Source organism: Lactuca saligna, chromosome 4, assembly GCF_052625555.1.
Source record: "Lactuca saligna cultivar CGN05327 chromosome 4, ASM5262555v1, whole genome shotgun sequence".
Taxonomy (NCBI): Eukaryota; Viridiplantae; Streptophyta; class Magnoliopsida; order Asterales; family Asteraceae; genus Lactuca; species Lactuca saligna.
In genome coordinates this window covers 110,018,407-110,035,881 of record NC_136420.1, presented here as the reverse complement: position 1 = coordinate 110,035,881, position 17,475 = coordinate 110,018,407, and the positions used below count along the sequence as shown (strand labels likewise).

At 37.7% G+C, this 17,475-nt stretch overlaps 2 protein-coding genes across 2 annotated transcripts; both read right to left on the bottom strand.

The window, feature by feature from the left end:
• Positions 1-490: 490 nt before the first annotated feature.
• LOC145038748 (11-beta-hydroxysteroid dehydrogenase A-like) lies at positions 491-2,113 on the bottom strand. The gene is made up of 6 exons (XM_078987006.1): positions 1,818-2,113; positions 1,540-1,732; positions 1,354-1,439; positions 1,156-1,287; positions 896-1,060; positions 491-804 (listed from the first exon to the last, which is right to left on the bottom strand). The coding sequence occupies exons 1-6, from the start codon at positions 1,998-2,000 to the stop codon at positions 511-513; spliced, it is 1,053 nt and encodes a 350-aa protein (XP_078843132.1). The 5' UTR covers positions 2,001-2,113; the 3' UTR covers positions 491-510.
• Positions 2,114-11,761: 9,648 nt separating this feature from the next.
• LOC145040024 (uncharacterized) lies at positions 11,762-12,750 on the bottom strand. Its single transcript, XM_078988020.1, has 3 exons — positions 12,489-12,750; positions 12,274-12,374; positions 11,762-12,091 (listed from the first exon to the last, which is right to left on the bottom strand). Exons 1-3 carry the CDS (start codon positions 12,748-12,750, stop codon positions 11,762-11,764), a joined length of 693 nt encoding a protein of 230 aa, XP_078844146.1.
• Positions 12,751-17,475: the final 4,725 nt, after the last annotated feature.

The following is a 17,475-nucleotide window of genomic DNA, read 5'->3' as shown; positions in this document are numbered from 1 at the left end:
TCAATTTTACCAGAAAATAGGGGAGATAATGGCTGCTCAGATGTTATTACGAGAGATAGCTGCTACACGGGTGACGATGAGAGATTGAATCGACTATTGTTGTAGTGGTAATGAGACACACCACAAAAGTCGACCAGTCAACCGGAGATGGTGAGAGGAGACGAACTTGGTAGCCACTGGAAGCCCTAGCGATTTGGAGCCCTAAGCTCTGATACCATGAGAACGATCTGAATTGATTTAACCAAAAGTCATTACAGAAGAAAGACCATACAAAGACTAAATACTTGGACAATTATAACAAAAAGAGTCCTTCAACTATATTTATAAATATATTAACAGTCTCCGCCCCTGCTTCAAAGACTACATTTGATAATATCAAGCATGCACAAAAGGTCTCAACTCATCCAGCTTATCGGTTTCTTATTTATACACAATAAAACCACACACAAACCTAAACGACTGTAACAAAGCCAACGTACATCTTATTAACACAGACAACCCGCATGCAATTTAGTCCACCTTCATCTCCGACGACTGAATACTCTGCGGATACAGAATGTTCTGAGCTCCGGAGATGTCCAGAACCTTCTTCCCAAAAGTGTCATCGCGAGAATCCCCACCAACTGTCGTCATACACATCAACCGATTAATCCACTCCATAGCCTCCGGCCACAATACCTTCCACACGTAACTCATTTTCATCCACCCAGGTTCAGTCACATAGCGTTCTCCTCTAAGAGCTCCTTTCACTATCGACCTTGCACATCTTTCAACTTTCATCACCGGCGACAAGTTCACTTGCATCTGATCATCGTTCAGTATGTCAACAATCAACTTCCGGCGACATTAATCAACAGATAGAAAAAACAAATAAATAAATAAGAAGCTAACTTACATCTCGAGCATCATAGTCGACTACTAATTTGCCTTCGTGGGAAAGGAATTTGCCTTGAGTAAGTTCAGACTCTATGAATCCGGGAGTCACAACAGTGATTTTGATATCCGACCCGAATTCAACCCTCAACGTATCATAAAACTGTGCGAGTGCTGCTTTGCTTGCCTAAATTAATTCATCATGCATCCCAAATATTAATTAAAAGCATTAGATAAAATCACCATTTTGACGCAATATTGTAGTGAAAGAGAGGACAATACATTGTAAATGCTCATCCTTGGAAGAGGAATCCATGAAGCCGAAGAAGAAAGTACGATGATTCTTCCAGAACTGTTTCTCAGGTGAGGAACTGCAAACTTTGTGGTGTAAACCGAACCCCAAAAGTTTATATCCTGTAAAAATCCGAAATTTTTTAGATTGTTCATGATTAGTTTAGTTCAAGATCATGTGAAGTTTACCATAACAGGGCGTAAATTCGTGATATCATCTGCTTCTTCCAGCATGCAGACTTGAGAGATTCCAGCGTTATTCACCAAATGGTCCACTGCATTCATCTAAAAGATTAGATCTATGGCAACCAAAATAATCACAGAAATGGTGTTTTGAAATTATTCATAGAATTTGTATATGAAGTATATGTATACATCGATTGAAGTGATTAACAGTTTCATCAACAATCCGTTTGCAGTCATGAGCGTGGGAGACATCAGCGCGGATAACTATAACATCAGGCGATCCTATACGCCGGCACCGGTCAGCTACTTCTCGGAGACGACTCTCTCTCCGAGCACACAGAGCTAAGCAGGCTCCTCTGCTAGCATATTCGTATGCGAGATGCTGCATCGTGAAATTTTAATTAATGATTCACTTAGTTATTATGTCGATGGCTATAATCTAAAATGGAGATATTCATTTAAAGTACCTCGCCGATACCGGAGGAGGCGCCGGTGATAAGGACGACTTTGCCGGAGATATTTTCAGAGATGACGGAACGAAGGATGCCGATGCAGAATTTGAAGAAGATCCATGGAGGGAGGAAGAGTAACATGGTGAAGAAGGTGAAAGGAGGTGCTACTAGATTCAAGACTCCATTAATCAAATCCATGGCTGCTTCTGTGTGTATGTGAGTGGGGTGAAAAACTGAAAATGAAGAAGAGGTGGTGGCGAATGGTGTATTATGTTTGAGGTGATGAAATTGAGAAAGTGGAAGGAGGTGATGAAAATGTTGCATGGACTCAAGAGAGAGTGCCACGTAGAAGTCTCTTCAAGCGGTGCCACCGTTTCTATAAATTTTAAATTTTATCAAATTCTAAGCTAAAAATATTGGATATAAAACAATAATATTTCTTTCATAATTGTTTGGGATAAGATGGAATTCACATTATCAAAATAATTATTTTAATATGTTTTATTGAAATTCAATGGTAATTGAAGTCTTCAATAAGAAAAAAGAAAGTCTTTAAATATTTTTTTAATATGTTTTATTGAACTTATAGAGTTTAATGCATTGTGGGATAAAAATGAATAGAATTGTATGGAATAGTGAATGATGATGTAGTACTCCATTGAACTCTGTAAAGTTCAATGCATTATGAATGCTCTAAGAGCTCAATGCATTGAAGATGACCTAATTACGTGAATTTAGTCTATATGAATATGGAAATAATAAATCAAATGAAAAGTAAAAGCACTCGTAGACCTCTTTTGCCAAGGTGATATTTCATAATGGTGGAGTTGTATCCATTAAATAACAAGTAGGCATGACACATCATTCAACTCTTCCATTAAACTCTCAATTGTAGATGCTCTTAGTTCAATGGATTGCCACGTTAGCATTCCACTATCACTATTATTTTATTCATTAAAGTCAACACTCTATTCAACTCTATTAAGGTTTAATGGATCGCCACATCACCATTTTATTATATTTTTTATTTAAATAATATTAATATATAAAACTAAAATATTAAAATAATTCGAAATTAGAAGTTATATTTTTATTTAAAAAGGTTGTTTATATTTTCTACTCTTTATTTAAGACAATTAAAAAGTAAATTATAAAACAAAATTTAATTACTTACAAAATTAAAATATATCATTTTAATTAACTCAATATTATTGAACACAAAATAGTTTAAATGATAAATAAAAAATAAATCAAAATATAATAAATAAGTTGTGTATATAAAATAAATTAAATAAATATCTTTTAACTATATATATATATATATATATATATATATATATATATATATATATATATATATATATATATATATATATATATAATTCATAAAATTAAACTCACATTAATTAAACTTGGGTTACAATGGTGTGTTTAATCAATTAGATAACCAGGTTATCACTTTTTCACCGTTAAACTTCTCATTCAATCCCCATTGGGATGACCTTATAAATTTCATATCATATGATATAAAAAAAAAAAGCGTTTAATTCGAAACGAAGATTTTGTTTTTTCATAGCATGTTTTTATATTTATAATCTTTTTTCTATCTAACAATTTTCTATATTTATAAATTACGATTAAGATCCGTTATTATATTTTAAGTTATGTTTTCATATTTAAAAAATTACGATTAAGATCCGTTATTATATTTTAAGTTATGTTTTTGTTTTTTATATAATTTTTTTTTCTTATAATTTTTGTTTTCATTAAATTCTTTAAGATACGCTTTTATGTTTTATTATATGATACGTCTTTAATATACATAATCTTTTTGATTGAAAACTTTATTTTAATAGTTTTTGTAATCCATTTTATATGACGTACGGTGATATATGTTGATTTTTGATATTTTTAAATTGTATTCTAAATACGAATTGTAAAGGAGTTACGCCGTAATATTTACATTTTTCGCATTTTACATAATTTTTTATAATGTTTGTTTTAATTAAATTTCTTAGGATATACTATCAAGCTTGAACCATCTCATCATTTATGTCTTTCAATTATTTTGAGAAACTTCTTTTCCGATATTCTTTTACCAGTTAGAACCATTAGCTTCATTTGGGTCGTGGTTTGGAGAAATGTCATGATATGTTTTTCTCTTTTAGCCTTTGATCAAACGATTCAATCACATTTTTCTCATTTTCTTTGAGAGGAGAAAGTTTTTCTTGCTCGTAATCATTACCATTCTCAATGGCTTTGGAACAAGATTGCGTTGCCCTTTTAATGATGTCAGCTGCAATGACTCCTAAAAGTTCAGAACGTTCCATTAGGATCATATCGAGATTTCTTATATGACAGTTCATTATGAACTGACTATACGAATCTAGAAGCGAGTAGAGGACAAAATCAATAGCTTGGTCCTTCGAAAATTCGACACTCATGATACCCGGTCTTTCAATATACGACTTCACTTCGTTTACATATGCTCGTACATTAGTTCATTCTTTGTATTTTACATGCAAGTAAAGCCTTCGTGATGTCGAAACTTTCTAGGCTCATAAGAATGGAGAGGAGAGATGGTTATAAGTTAGGGGGAGTGGTGGGAAAGAAATTAAACCACGTGGAGGAGAAGGATGAGGGGAAAGAGGAAGTTCATTGTGACTCGACATCTATTAAGAGAGAGAGAGAGAGAGAGAGAAAAAAAAAAAAAAAAAAAAAGAAGGGGAGGGAGTTTAGTTGGTTGATATAATCCTTTAAATAATTACCCTATTTATTTTAAGATTAGAATCCATATTTTCAATTCTTTTTATGAAAAGGAAAACCGTAATCATATTACAAAATTATTTTAGGTAGATAATTCACTTTACCAATTTTAATTACTATGAAACTTTTATGTCTTAGAGATTCAGTGAACCTATTCAATGACATGTTAATCTCGAATTTGCACATCCTATATTTGTATCTGGGATACCAAGGTCTCACAAATATGATGGAGAACCAACCATGCAAGAACACGTAACCCTTGATTATGTCATGACTCTTAAATTGATGTGTTAGTGAACCACACACGCTCCATCAATAAGCCACAACCACAAGTTTACATCACTTCCCTTTTGCGTCTCAATTTTATGAGCCAGCTAACCATCTAGGCTCCACAAATAGGCTCGTAACGAATAATGTGTGTTAATCATGGATTAGCAACTATTCATATTTTCCTAAAATAACTAAGAACAAGAATTTTGTTTTAGTACTTATACTTGTTATAATTTTAACGAGACATTATCTTATCGAACCCTTTCGGCTAACGAAAATTGACCACACAAAGAATCAAATAATGAAAATAACACTCATTCAATGGTTATTTTGTATGTCGTCTCCTTATATCTCTTTTATAGTATGGATTCATGAATGGGACCTAGTCTTAATTCGACTAACGATCATTAATTAAACATGTAAGAGCACATATTGTAATATTTTCTTTTACATATAGTAAAGGTAATATTTACACAAACACACATACACACATATATATATATATATATATATATATATATATATATATATATATATATATATATATATATATATATATATATTCTTGTATAAACCTTTATAATAATACGAGGGATGAACTTTAATTTAACTAAATTATCATTAATTAACTTTTAATTAATTAATTTTTAAATCATTATCAATAAATTCATATCAAATAGGCATATTTATCTTCTTAGTTTTATTATATAGTTTTAACCAGATTAACACAATAACTAAAAATAAAGGTAAACCCTGAATCTAAACATATTGCATAAAATCTAAAATCACTAAAAACTGGGCGGCGCATGTTTCTTTTTGTGATTAACATGTTTTTTTTTCCTGAAATTCTTCAGTTTCAAATCTTGTGCATATAATAAAAACTAAAGGATCTATACCACTATTGGGTTTTCTATGCAACTATATCCTATATTAAGGCAAACTACTACAGAAACACACATAAGACACGCTATATAAGACCCGGTTTTTGAGAAAACCAGGTTTTATTGTGCAAAAACCGGGTACAATAAAGGGACAAGGCATACGGCCCAGTTTATAATACTGAACCGGGACTTATAACTAAGTAACTCAGTTTTTATTGAAGAAACTGAGTCTTCTAGGATACACCAATATAACCCGTTTTTTAAAACAAAACCGTATTTTATGAAAGGTTGTACACAAATTATACGAGCCTCAAAACCCTTTTTCCAACAACTGAGATTTTTTTAAGCAAAAACTTATAAGAGTTAAACCTTAACAATTACAACCAAAATGCAAATAAATTACAGGAAAGAAAAATCTCACTTTGAAAAAAACAAATAAGATTTATCAAAAATAATAAAATAGCAATTTCAACGTTTAACATATCATGAAACAAAAATTAAAATTTTTAAGCTTAGTAAAAAATGATAAAATTATTTTGGAGGATAATTGTATTTACTTACTAGGATTACTTACTTCATTGCAATCCACCATAAACAACACATAATATCAGAAGACGAAGAAGGCATTTATTATTGCATTAACATTCAAGAAGAAACCCAAAAGCAACTTGATATGTATCTGTAATCTAGTCAAGTGTATACTTTTAATAGCTTTATAATTCCTCTACTATTACACTCAATTAGTGACAACATATGTCGACAAGTTTATTGTTAATTTATCATGTAGAAAATCGAGAAACACAATAGAAACAAGTAGACTGTAACCTACAAGTTACAACACAAGTGTTCGTATTCTCTTCAATAACTTCTCTTTTGACTGCTCTGAGACACACCTAGAGGACCACGACAAGAGGGGATCAGGGTAAACCGGATATAATGGAGTTTGGTGTAACAAGTTGGAAAGTCGGAGAACTGGAGCAGCTCACCCGTTGACAATAATCAATGTTGGATCAACCAGATCCATCACAATCCGGGTAGGAACGGTGTGAAACGTTGATATCTGGTTGAACTTGTGACACAAAGATGAAAAATAGGAAGATTGGAAGAGGGAACTGATTGTTGTAAATGATACCCAAATAATATGATTGTTTTGGGGAGGAGAAGGGTGGACTTATATGCGATGAGGAGGAGGTATAAAAGGGATGAATTTATAAGGTAGACGATGATGAATTTTTGGCGGGAATAAGTGGAAGTAATCCCGCCTTCCTCCCAAAACTAAATGGCACGAATGGCGCTATATTATTAATTTCATAGTTTTTCATATTACCAAACAAGTGAATGAACAATTCATTTTATTGTAAATACCAAATCAAAATAATAATAAATCGTTACATAGCCTCATTATATTTGATCACTTTATGCTTAATTTATTGCTCATTTTAATATCACATAAATGTTTCATGGACTTTAGTTAATCATAAAAATGCATTCTAATATTGTCTAGCAAATGGAAATAATGTAATTATTGGAGATCAATCATAGCATTGAAATCAAACCAATATGCATCAACGTGGACCGGTTCGGGTATCAGGTGATTTTGTTCCATGAAAAAGAAAGGATCAAATTAACTAACATTCTCCTAAATAACACATATGTCTCCTAATAGACTTGAACTCATGACCTATATCGTTTATTGTGTAACGACCCATACTTCATAGGTAAAAATTTCATTTTAAGTACATCATATAACGGCCACCGCCCAAATGAGATATGGTCCCCGCCCACAAGCATACATATACAAGTACATACAAGTATCATGCATACAACAAGTATAATAACAGAACCAATCTAGGGTCGGCCTTGGTGCCTTAGACCTGCTAAACCCAGTGAGGAAATTCACCTCGAAAAGCAAACGATAGTTGAATAGGTCCCGACTCCGAATATCGGCTCAACACGACACCTAACAGACATCTAGGTCATACTTGGTCAAAGATAAAAATTATAAGGTCAAAAGTCATGGTCAGCAGTCCCTGTTGACCCAACACGGCGTGTTTCTTTACCAACTTCAGATCGGGAAAACCAAGCCAACACGTCGTGTTTTCCAACAAACACGTCGTGTTCGCCTAAAGTCTAACAACTTAATGCATTAAGTTGTTTTCAACGAATCCAAGAGTTCCAAAACTCAGATCTTGACCAAAATGGAATCTAGAAGGGTAACGTTTCCAAGTTTACCCTAGGAACCACCGAAATGGGTCGAAAACCCAAACCCTAGGCTTAAAAGAGTAATGGCCTAATCATTAATCACTTAATCATCAAAGACATAGCTCCAAAAATGCAGATCTGATCCCTTAAAGCTGGAATGCCACGTAAAGTTTCCAACTTTACCTGCATGCATGACTAGGAGAAACTCAAAAGCTCAAAAATGGCTTAATGAAGGACTTAATGAATGCATGAAGCCCTTAATTCCATAAAGTTGGCACCTTTATGCCAAAAGAGTTCATGTAGGCCATAGATCTAAAGGAATAAGCATTTAGGATGTAACATCTGTTCTCGGTAAAGATTAATTTATACAATTTTTAGGGTTTTTTGCAAGGACTTGGCGAGTTGGGGTGCTCCAACTCGTCGAGTAGAGACTAGTTGGGGACGCGGGATTTGGATCCTACTCGACGAGCCGGAAGGCCCCGACTCGACAAGTTAGCACTATAGAGGAAACCCTAAATTTTTAGGGTTTGCACACTATTTAAAGAGCATAATCTGCCTTTTGTGGCCTCCCTTATCACCCTACTAGCCATAGAAAGCCCAAGGGCAAGGGCAAGGCCATCAAGGATGAACCACAAAGGAAATAGCTTAAGATGTGGAGTAGCAACCCCATATCTAACTCCAAATCCGAGATAGGTCTCAGAACAAGTTAAAGAGCCCCCAAAACAACCATCAAGGATGAACCACAAAGGAAATAGCTTAAGATAAGGGCTCCGACTCGTCGAGTAGATAACTTACCTTTTAGTAGGACTTGTAGTTCTTGGCCTTCAAAAGCTTTAGCACCTCAAGTGTGATGCCTCTAATGTGTCACAAAAACCAAATGCAAGAGGAGACTTAAGATAAGTGACTAGATAGCATAAAATCGGTTATGACTCTTCACCATGAACACATCGACCAATTTTACAGCTAAGGTACTCCTTTCATGGTGTGGAAAAGACTAGAGTTACATCCATGCAAACCCTAATGCACCATGACCTTTCATATTACTTAGACTCCATGGGTTAAACCTCCATGAACTTGAAGATCCTGATTCTTCATCAACCTTGCAAGATTTATAAGGTATAAAGCTTCTACCTCGATAACTCCATTTGCTAGATATAGGTTTCCCCAAATAATTATAAATATGAGTGAAAACCTACCTTCGAACTCCCAAACAATCAACTGCTTCTCGCCATTGACGACTGTTCGGTGCAACAGTCCATCGAACGCCCACATCTACTCCCTTATCCGCCGCCGCTCACCACCACGCCACACAGAAAAAACCAATTCAAAACCTTTATTAGTGACCCTAAAGTCCCGAAATCTCACACATGTCATTGGAATTGATTTTTTCGATATATTTTTGCAGGTTTTTGGATATACAGTTATAGATTTTATTAGCTTAAACAACATTCAGGTGCATTAAGTTTTTTTTTTTTTTTTTTTTCCGAATCTAATGTGGTTTAATTTCGTTCCTCATACTTGCATCCTATGATTATTTTATTGATTTATGCAATGTGCTGAACTTATTTAATTGTAATATCTTGTGTACTTTTTTTTAGGCAACATCCATCGAAGTGTCTTCAATGCATCAACATTTGAGGTTTCAGGGCCTACTTTATATGAAGGTGGGATATGGTCTTGTTTGGAATCTTTTTGGGGTTGTCCTTTCATCTAAACGGTTAACTACTGTGGGAGATGAAAGCACCAATGTGCATCAATAAACAATCTTTGGCTATCTCTGGCTTAATGGCATTTACCTTTCAGTTACCCTCTCGTTCTCTAGATTATTAGGAAAATCACACCAATTGCTACTTTTGTATTACTTGTTAGTGTAATCCCATACTAGTTGCAAACGACATGTACTTTGCTTGGATGTGTCCATGCTCATTTTCAAGGAATCATAATTCATATATTTTGCTTTTGTTGTCCATCAGTGATTTTCTTTTGATGATCCATCTTTCATTTGTGCTTGTAATCTATGTTGTTTGTTTATAGATATCATTTCAAATTGACATCAAGGGCTGTTTCTCATTTCTATGGCTTTGTTATACAAGATGGATTATAAATCTAATATATTGGTACATGGATTATAAATCAAATAAAGAATAATATAAAAATTAAAAAGCAGTTAAAGGCCCGGTTGTATACATAAGAACTGGGTTGTTTAATCAGCCAACATATCATCTGAGTTGTATAAAAGAACTCGGTTCTTTGGTTGAGAACCGGATTATATGATTGTACAAAAGCCTGCATGCTAAGAATTAAAGGACCCGTTTCCTTTATAGAAACCGAGATATATTATATTAATAGGGACCGGTTGGTAAACCGGGTTTTATTAGGATTTTCACATAAGACTCGCCCCATAAAAGACCCGGTTGTAAACCGGGTTATATTAAGCTTTTAACCGGGTTTTTTAATCTATTTTGTAGTAGTATAGCATACAAAAAATAATCTTAAGTGTAAATGCACCATAAGATCGACGTTTTACTATTATAGAAACATACTTTTAAAACTTATATTACATGCTAAATAACAAAGGATTAGTATATTAACCTTTAACAAATCCAATTTTTCCCTTGTAGCTTTAATCTCTTGTTGCTCTTAGAAATACTAGCACCGAAAGTATAGTGCATCTAATGGCTCATACCCAAAAGCAGGGGTATTCGTTTGGATGGATCAGTTTGATCCAATCCAATCAAATTAATCCAAATTAATTTTGGTTTTCAAAACATAGATCTGAATAGTCCAAACTTAATTCATATCTGATCAAATTACAATTCGGTTGGATTGGTTTTTATAATTCGGTTTTTAAAAACTAAAACATTTTAAAACGACATATAGTTATAATATTACCGAATTTTACACAAGAAGATAAAACAAATTATTTAGTTACGATTTGAAATTTATAAACAAATGTATATTATGTTTTAATATTTTATAGATAATAATTTTTTTAGAGAATACACATATTAATATTGTTTATTAGGTGAAACTCTTTTAACCTATTTCAAAAAATAAATTACAAAATTAATAAATAGTTATAGGTATATAATAAAAATAAATAAATAATAAACTGTTATTCACTTTTTAGACTATTTGGTTCTTATTTTATAAACCATAACCAATCAGAAATCCAAAATAACAATTCGGTTTTGTCGAAAACTAATCCAAAAATCCGAACATCCGAACCAAATAGTCCAATTGGACAATTCGATTTTATCCAAATACTGAACAAGCCATATCCAAAAGACAAAAACCTTAGAAAATTTAGGAGAGAGATAGGAGAGAGGTTGGGATTGGACTTTTGCAGCCTTCCAAAGGGTATATATATATATATATATATATATATATATATATATATATATATATATATATATATATATATATATATATATAGTTGTGGTCGTAACAAGATAACTCTAATTTGAATAAACTAAATGTTAAGATTTTATCTAGATTCAAATCGTTTCTTTATCTATTACTTACATTGATTTTGGAAGCCTCCTTAGAGCCTTCCAAAACCGTCCGCTGTATATGGCTTCTAGAATGTTCCCATTGTTTAACTATTGAACAATTAATATATAGTCCATGTACCTCTAGATTAATTACAATTAATCCCAAATTAATTATAATTAATTTCAACCAGTTCCTAATTAATTTATTAACATTTAATTAAATTATTAAACCATTTTCTCAATCTCCTAAAACGATTTCTAGCTATTTTTGCTTTTGAGGGAAAACCAAAATGACTTTTTCATTATTCCCAAAGTTACACCAATTATTTATTATGCTATTTGACACCTATTTCCAACAAAACTCTGCTAAAGCAAGGTATGTATCCCAACTCCCACCAGAATCCAATATACATGCCTTAAGCATATCCTCAAGATTTTGAACGGTCTGCTCACTTTGACCGTTGGTCTGCGGATGATAATCTATGTTGAAATGTAGTTGGGTACCCAAGTCATCATAGAACCTCTTGCAAAACCTAGAAGTGAAACGAACACCTTTGTCGGAAACTACATACAATGGTACCCCATGTCGTGCTACCATCTCTTTGATGTAGATATCAACCAATTTATCGGCTGAAGAGCTTTGTGAATAGGAATGAAGTGAGTGCTCTTGGTTAACCTGTACACAACAAACCAAATCATATCAACCCCTTATGTTGTCTTTGATAGTTTTGTAATGAAATCCATTGTAGTCTAGTCCCATTTACATATCAGAATGCCCAACAGTTGTAACTTGTTGTGAGGCCTCTGGTGTTCGACCTTGACTTTCCAACAAGTCAAGCACCTCAACACATAGCAAACAACATCCATCTTCATGCATGTCCACCTATAATCGCATTTCAGATCCCGGTACATCTTGATAGCACATGGGTGAAACGAGAGCTTCAACTTGTCAGCCTCATCTAAAAAATACAATCAAAATCTACACGAATACGAAACCTGTACTCATCAGTACAATGTCAATAATCCTCGACTATCATAATCGAATACATGAATCTACCCCATAATCCTCTAACTATTTTGATTCTCCTCCTTGAGTGCTTCAACATGTGCTATCTTAATCACATCTAGAATCGAAATCACAATAGTCAGCCTAAAGTAGAGATCTCGAATGTGCATGCTAGTCGTCTTGCGGCTGAACGCATTAGCCACCACATTGGCCTTACCTAGGTGGTACAGAAACTCAAAATCGTAATCCTTCACCACTTTAAGCCATTTATGCTGCCTCATATTTAAATTTGGCTTATCCATTAGATACCTTAAGCGCTTGTGATCCATGTAGATGATATACTGAACTCCATACAAGTAATGGCACTAAATCTTGGGGAAGAAAAACACTGCCCCCAACTCTAAGTCACGAGTAGGATAATTTACCTCATGATGCTTCAACTATCTCGAGGCATTTGCAACAACTTGTCCCTTTTGCAGGAGTACAATTCCCAACCCAACGATCGAAACATCATAATAAACCACAAAATCCTCGACAACATTTGGGATAGTCAACATTGTTGCCTCATATAACTCCCAATGTAAAGTCTCAAAATTTTCATGTTACTCAGTCCACCACCGAAATTTAGCATTCTTCTTCGTCAACCGGGTAAGAGGAACTGTAATCTTAGAGAAGTCTTGCATAAACCTCCTGTAGTATTCTACTAACTCAAGGAAACTATAAATATCAAACGAAGATTTCAGAACTTCCCACTATTTTTGTAACATCCGGATTTTTACCAGGTATAATGTAAGTTTAATGGTGTTATATTGTGAGAGGGACTCGGCGAGTCGGGGCTCAGACTCGCCGAGTATGGACGCGGGATTAATCGAGGGTGCGCACTTGGACTCGGCGAGTCCAGGGTATGGACTCGGCGAGTCTGCGCTGGGTTATGAAACCCTAAATCTCTGGGTTTGTGGCCTATTTAAGGGGCCTTATGGCCGTCATTTGCGCTCACCCAACCCCCAGAGAGTGTCCTTAGAGTTCTTGAGCGTTTTGTGAAGGAAAGAGAGCCAAATCTTGATCTTGTGTGTGTTGCTTAGCAAGAAGAAGGAGGCCCTAGGCAAGAGGAAGCAAAGGAGGTTGCTATTTCGTGGATTTGGAGCTTGGATCATCACTCTAGAGGTACTATTTTCGGACCATTTTCTGTTTGGTGAAACTTGATGCAAGTTAGGGCTTAATATGATCATCTATGGGGTGATTTGGTGCCCTTTGGTTCCCTCTTTGAGTTGAGACCATGGATCTGGATCCATAGAGGTCCAGAGGGCCTCACTCATCAAGCTTTATGGGTGGAAATGGAGTCCTTGGCCTTGTGTTGAAGTAGTTGAGTCAAAAACATCATTTGTGAGCATGTAGAGGTTATTTATGCATCAAGGTTGTAACTTTACGTGCTAAATAAGCATGGGGGGACTGGATCTATGGATTAGTGGACTGGATCTGGCCTTTAGAGCAAGATTGAGTCAGTGCATGGCTCTGACTCGCCGAGTCCGAAGAACAGACTCGGCGAGTAGCTTGAATGCTGCACGACCACTCAGCGAGTGGCCTCGCCGAGTTGGGATGAGTGAACTCAGTGGGTCAAGGGGGAGTCAGGATGGACAGGTGGACCGAGTCAAACCGGACTCGCCGAGTTGTTCTTGAGACTCGGCGAGTTGAGTCGTGGTGGCCCCACAACTCGTGCCAGGTGGAGCTCGTCGAGTTGGGAGGGGATGCTCGACGTGTCAAGAGAGGATTCCAGGGAAATTGGTGAATGCGCTCAGACTCGCCGAGTCGCTATAGTGCACTCGCCGAGTCCGGTCAAGTTGACCGTTGACCAGCGTTGACCTAGATTGTCCTGTTATGGTATGGTCAACCCTAGTTGGGAAAGTGTTAATTAGAGATATATTGTGCTATAGGGGGACTTCAGCTCGGCAGATCGAGTGTTTAGCGATTTCAGGGTTACGGTTTACCGAGACACACGAGGTGAGTCTTCTCACTATACTTTACCTTGAGTAGGTAACCAGAGTTATGTGATAGGGTATTTGTATGCTATGTATGTTATGTGTTGTACTGCATTACTTTTATGTGTTTGATGCTGTGCATGTTTACAGAGCTAGAACCGGAAGGTTCACAGAGTTAGAACCTGAGGGTTCACAGAGTTAGAACCTGAGGGTTCACAGAGTTTGGGTGCACGGACCCACAGAGTTATAGCCTCGAGTGGCTAATATGTGTTATATGTAGTATTTTGGGAAACTCACTAAGCCTTGTGCTTACAGTGTTGATGTTATTTGTTTCAGGTACTAGTGACGACCGTGGGAAGGCGCCGGCTTGATCCGTACACACACGTTGGAACTTGACATTTTGGATCTTGGGATTTTGTACTATTTTGTTGAACAATTAAAAGGGGTGTTTCTATGAATATTGATGGAATTATGTTTTATAAAAATCGAAAAATTTGTTTGAAATACTCAGTTTTACAAATTGGTATCAGAGCTTTGGTTTGAGGGATTCGGGTACACCTTCGGGGGTATTTGAACTCAAACTGAGGAAATAAAGAGATATTTTCAAAATAAAAAAAAAAAATAAAAACCAAAATTTTCTAAGAGTAAAGGGTTTTCCAGGAAGAAACGTGTGTACGATCAGTCAGCGCCCGAACGGTGAATTCCCAAAATATCTTTTGTTATGTAATAACTATTATTGTGATGTGTGTGCATGCTAGAGTAGGCTAGGTATTGCTGATAGGGCTAGAGTGGCCTGTTTTGTGATGCCTTAGCTTAGGGAATGGTGAGCTGCTATGAGACGCTGAGAGTAATTAAGTAGCAGCTAGGGTTTTGTGTGAGATCTGTTTAGAGAGATTTAAGTATAATAGAGTACTTGGGGACTGGGATCCGAAGAGGACGATTTGGGGTGTGTACCGAGACGGTGCGGACAGTAGTATTGGGCCCGTACTACTAAAAGCACCGGAGCGGTACACAGTTCAAATAAAAATCTGGGGATGCCAAGAATCAAGGAGGGGTGGATTGTTGAATGTAAGAGTGTTCGAGTGAATTCTAATTATCGCATGTTGTATTTCAGAGGTTGATCATGGTGAGGACACGACACATGTCGGAGGATGCCGGATCTAGTGATGAGGACATTCGACAGATCATTCATGAGGAGGTGGCTGCGGTCATTAGAGCCGAGATACCAGAGATGTTCGGGTCCATTAAGACCGCTTTGATTGAGACGTTTGACGAGCGCTATGCCCTTCTTTCTGAGGCTGCGGTTACAGCAGCTACCGCAGCGATTGCTGCGGCAAGACCCCAGGGAGGTGATGCGATGTTGTTCAGGGAGTTCAGCAACACCAAGCCACCAGAGTTTGATGGTACGCAGGACCCGGTGGCAGCTATGAGGTGGATATCTGATATGGAGGGATGCTTCTTCACTTGCTCGTCCCCTGAGCATTTGAAGGTTCGGTTCGCGCTGAACCAGCTTCGCTTGGGAGCGAAGGACTGGTGGAAGTTTGTGACTGCGCATTTCACACCGACTGAGCTTTCGATAGTGACCTGGGAGAGGTTCACTTCCATGTTCCGAGATGAGTATGTTCCTCAGGTGGAGAGGGAACGTCTGGCTCAGGAGTTCCTGACCCTCAAGCAGGGTACCGAGTCAGTTACAGCGATTACGAGGATGTTTCAGGAGAGGGCGATGTTTTGCCCTGAGCACGTGTCCACCGAGCAGGCACGTATGAGCCGTTATCTGAGCATTTTGAGGCGGGATATTCGGGAGTTCGCTGCGAACTCCTCGTACCGGACATTTGCCGAGCTTCAGGCAAATGCTCGGAAGAGGGAGATTGAGCTTGAGACTCAGGCCAGGGAGGAGGCGGAGTCTATGGGGAGGGATCGGCGGCCGGCACAGTCCCAGCCGGCAGCCAAGCGGGCCAAGCCCGCTGATCCCAGACCCGGGAGCCAGAAGGGCCGCACTTGTGGGAAGTGCGTCAAGGGTCACGATGGCGCCTGTCGGGCAGGGTCTTGCTACAAATGTGGCAAGGAGGGGCATATGGCTAAGGCCTGCCCCAAGGGATTTGCAGTGTGCTTCCACTGCAACCAGACTGGACACCGGTAGGCGGAGTGTCCGCTGCTGCGTGGAGCATCTCAGGGGTCTGCTCCTGCCGCCATCAGAGCTACTGCTGCAGAGAGTCGGCCCGTGAAGGCCGAGGCACCGAGGGCTCGGGGGAGAGCCTTCCAGCTGACTGCGGAAGAGGTCCGCGCCACACCCGACGTTGTGGCTGGTATGTTTCCTTTTCATTATTGTTTATGGTGTTGAGATATTATGCTTATATCATGCTATGCTTAGGTACCTTCCTTGTGAATTCTGTACCTGCTTTAGTGTTATTTGACTCGGGTGCGAGTCGATCTTTCGTGTCCTTGGCATTTAGTCAGCGTATCAGCGTTAGTCGTGGAGTATTGAGTCGGCCCCTGCGGGTTTCCATAGCCGCCGACAGAGTGATTTGTGCCACAGAGGTCTTCCGGGGATGTGTATTGGAGATATTCGGGGTCGAGTTTCCGATCGACCTGATTCCGATTGCGATGGGTGATGTCTGTGTTATAGTGGGCATGGATTGGTTGAGCCGATTCGGTGCGGTTATCGATTGCGAGCAACAGCTGGTGACTATACGAGATCCTAGTGGGGGAGTTCTTTCAGTGTACGGCGAGGGTACACGTTCTGGATCAGCCTTTTGTTCGGCTGCTAGGGCGAGGCAGTGTTTACAGCAGGGCTGTAAGGGTTATGTAGCGTATGTGATGGATACGCGAGTGATCTCCGAGAGACCGAGCTCTGTGGAGGAAGTTCCGGTGGTGCGGGAGTTTCCAGATGTATTTCCCGAAGAGTTACCAGGTGTGCCTCCCGCGAGGCAAGTGGAGTTTGGCATCGATTTGGTTCCGGGGGCCGCGCCTATTGCTAAGGTGCCGTATCGCCTTGCGCCTCCGGAGATGCAGGAGTTATCCTCGCAACTTCAGGAGTTGCTGGGGAAGGGGTTTATTCGGCCGAGTAGCTCGCCGTGG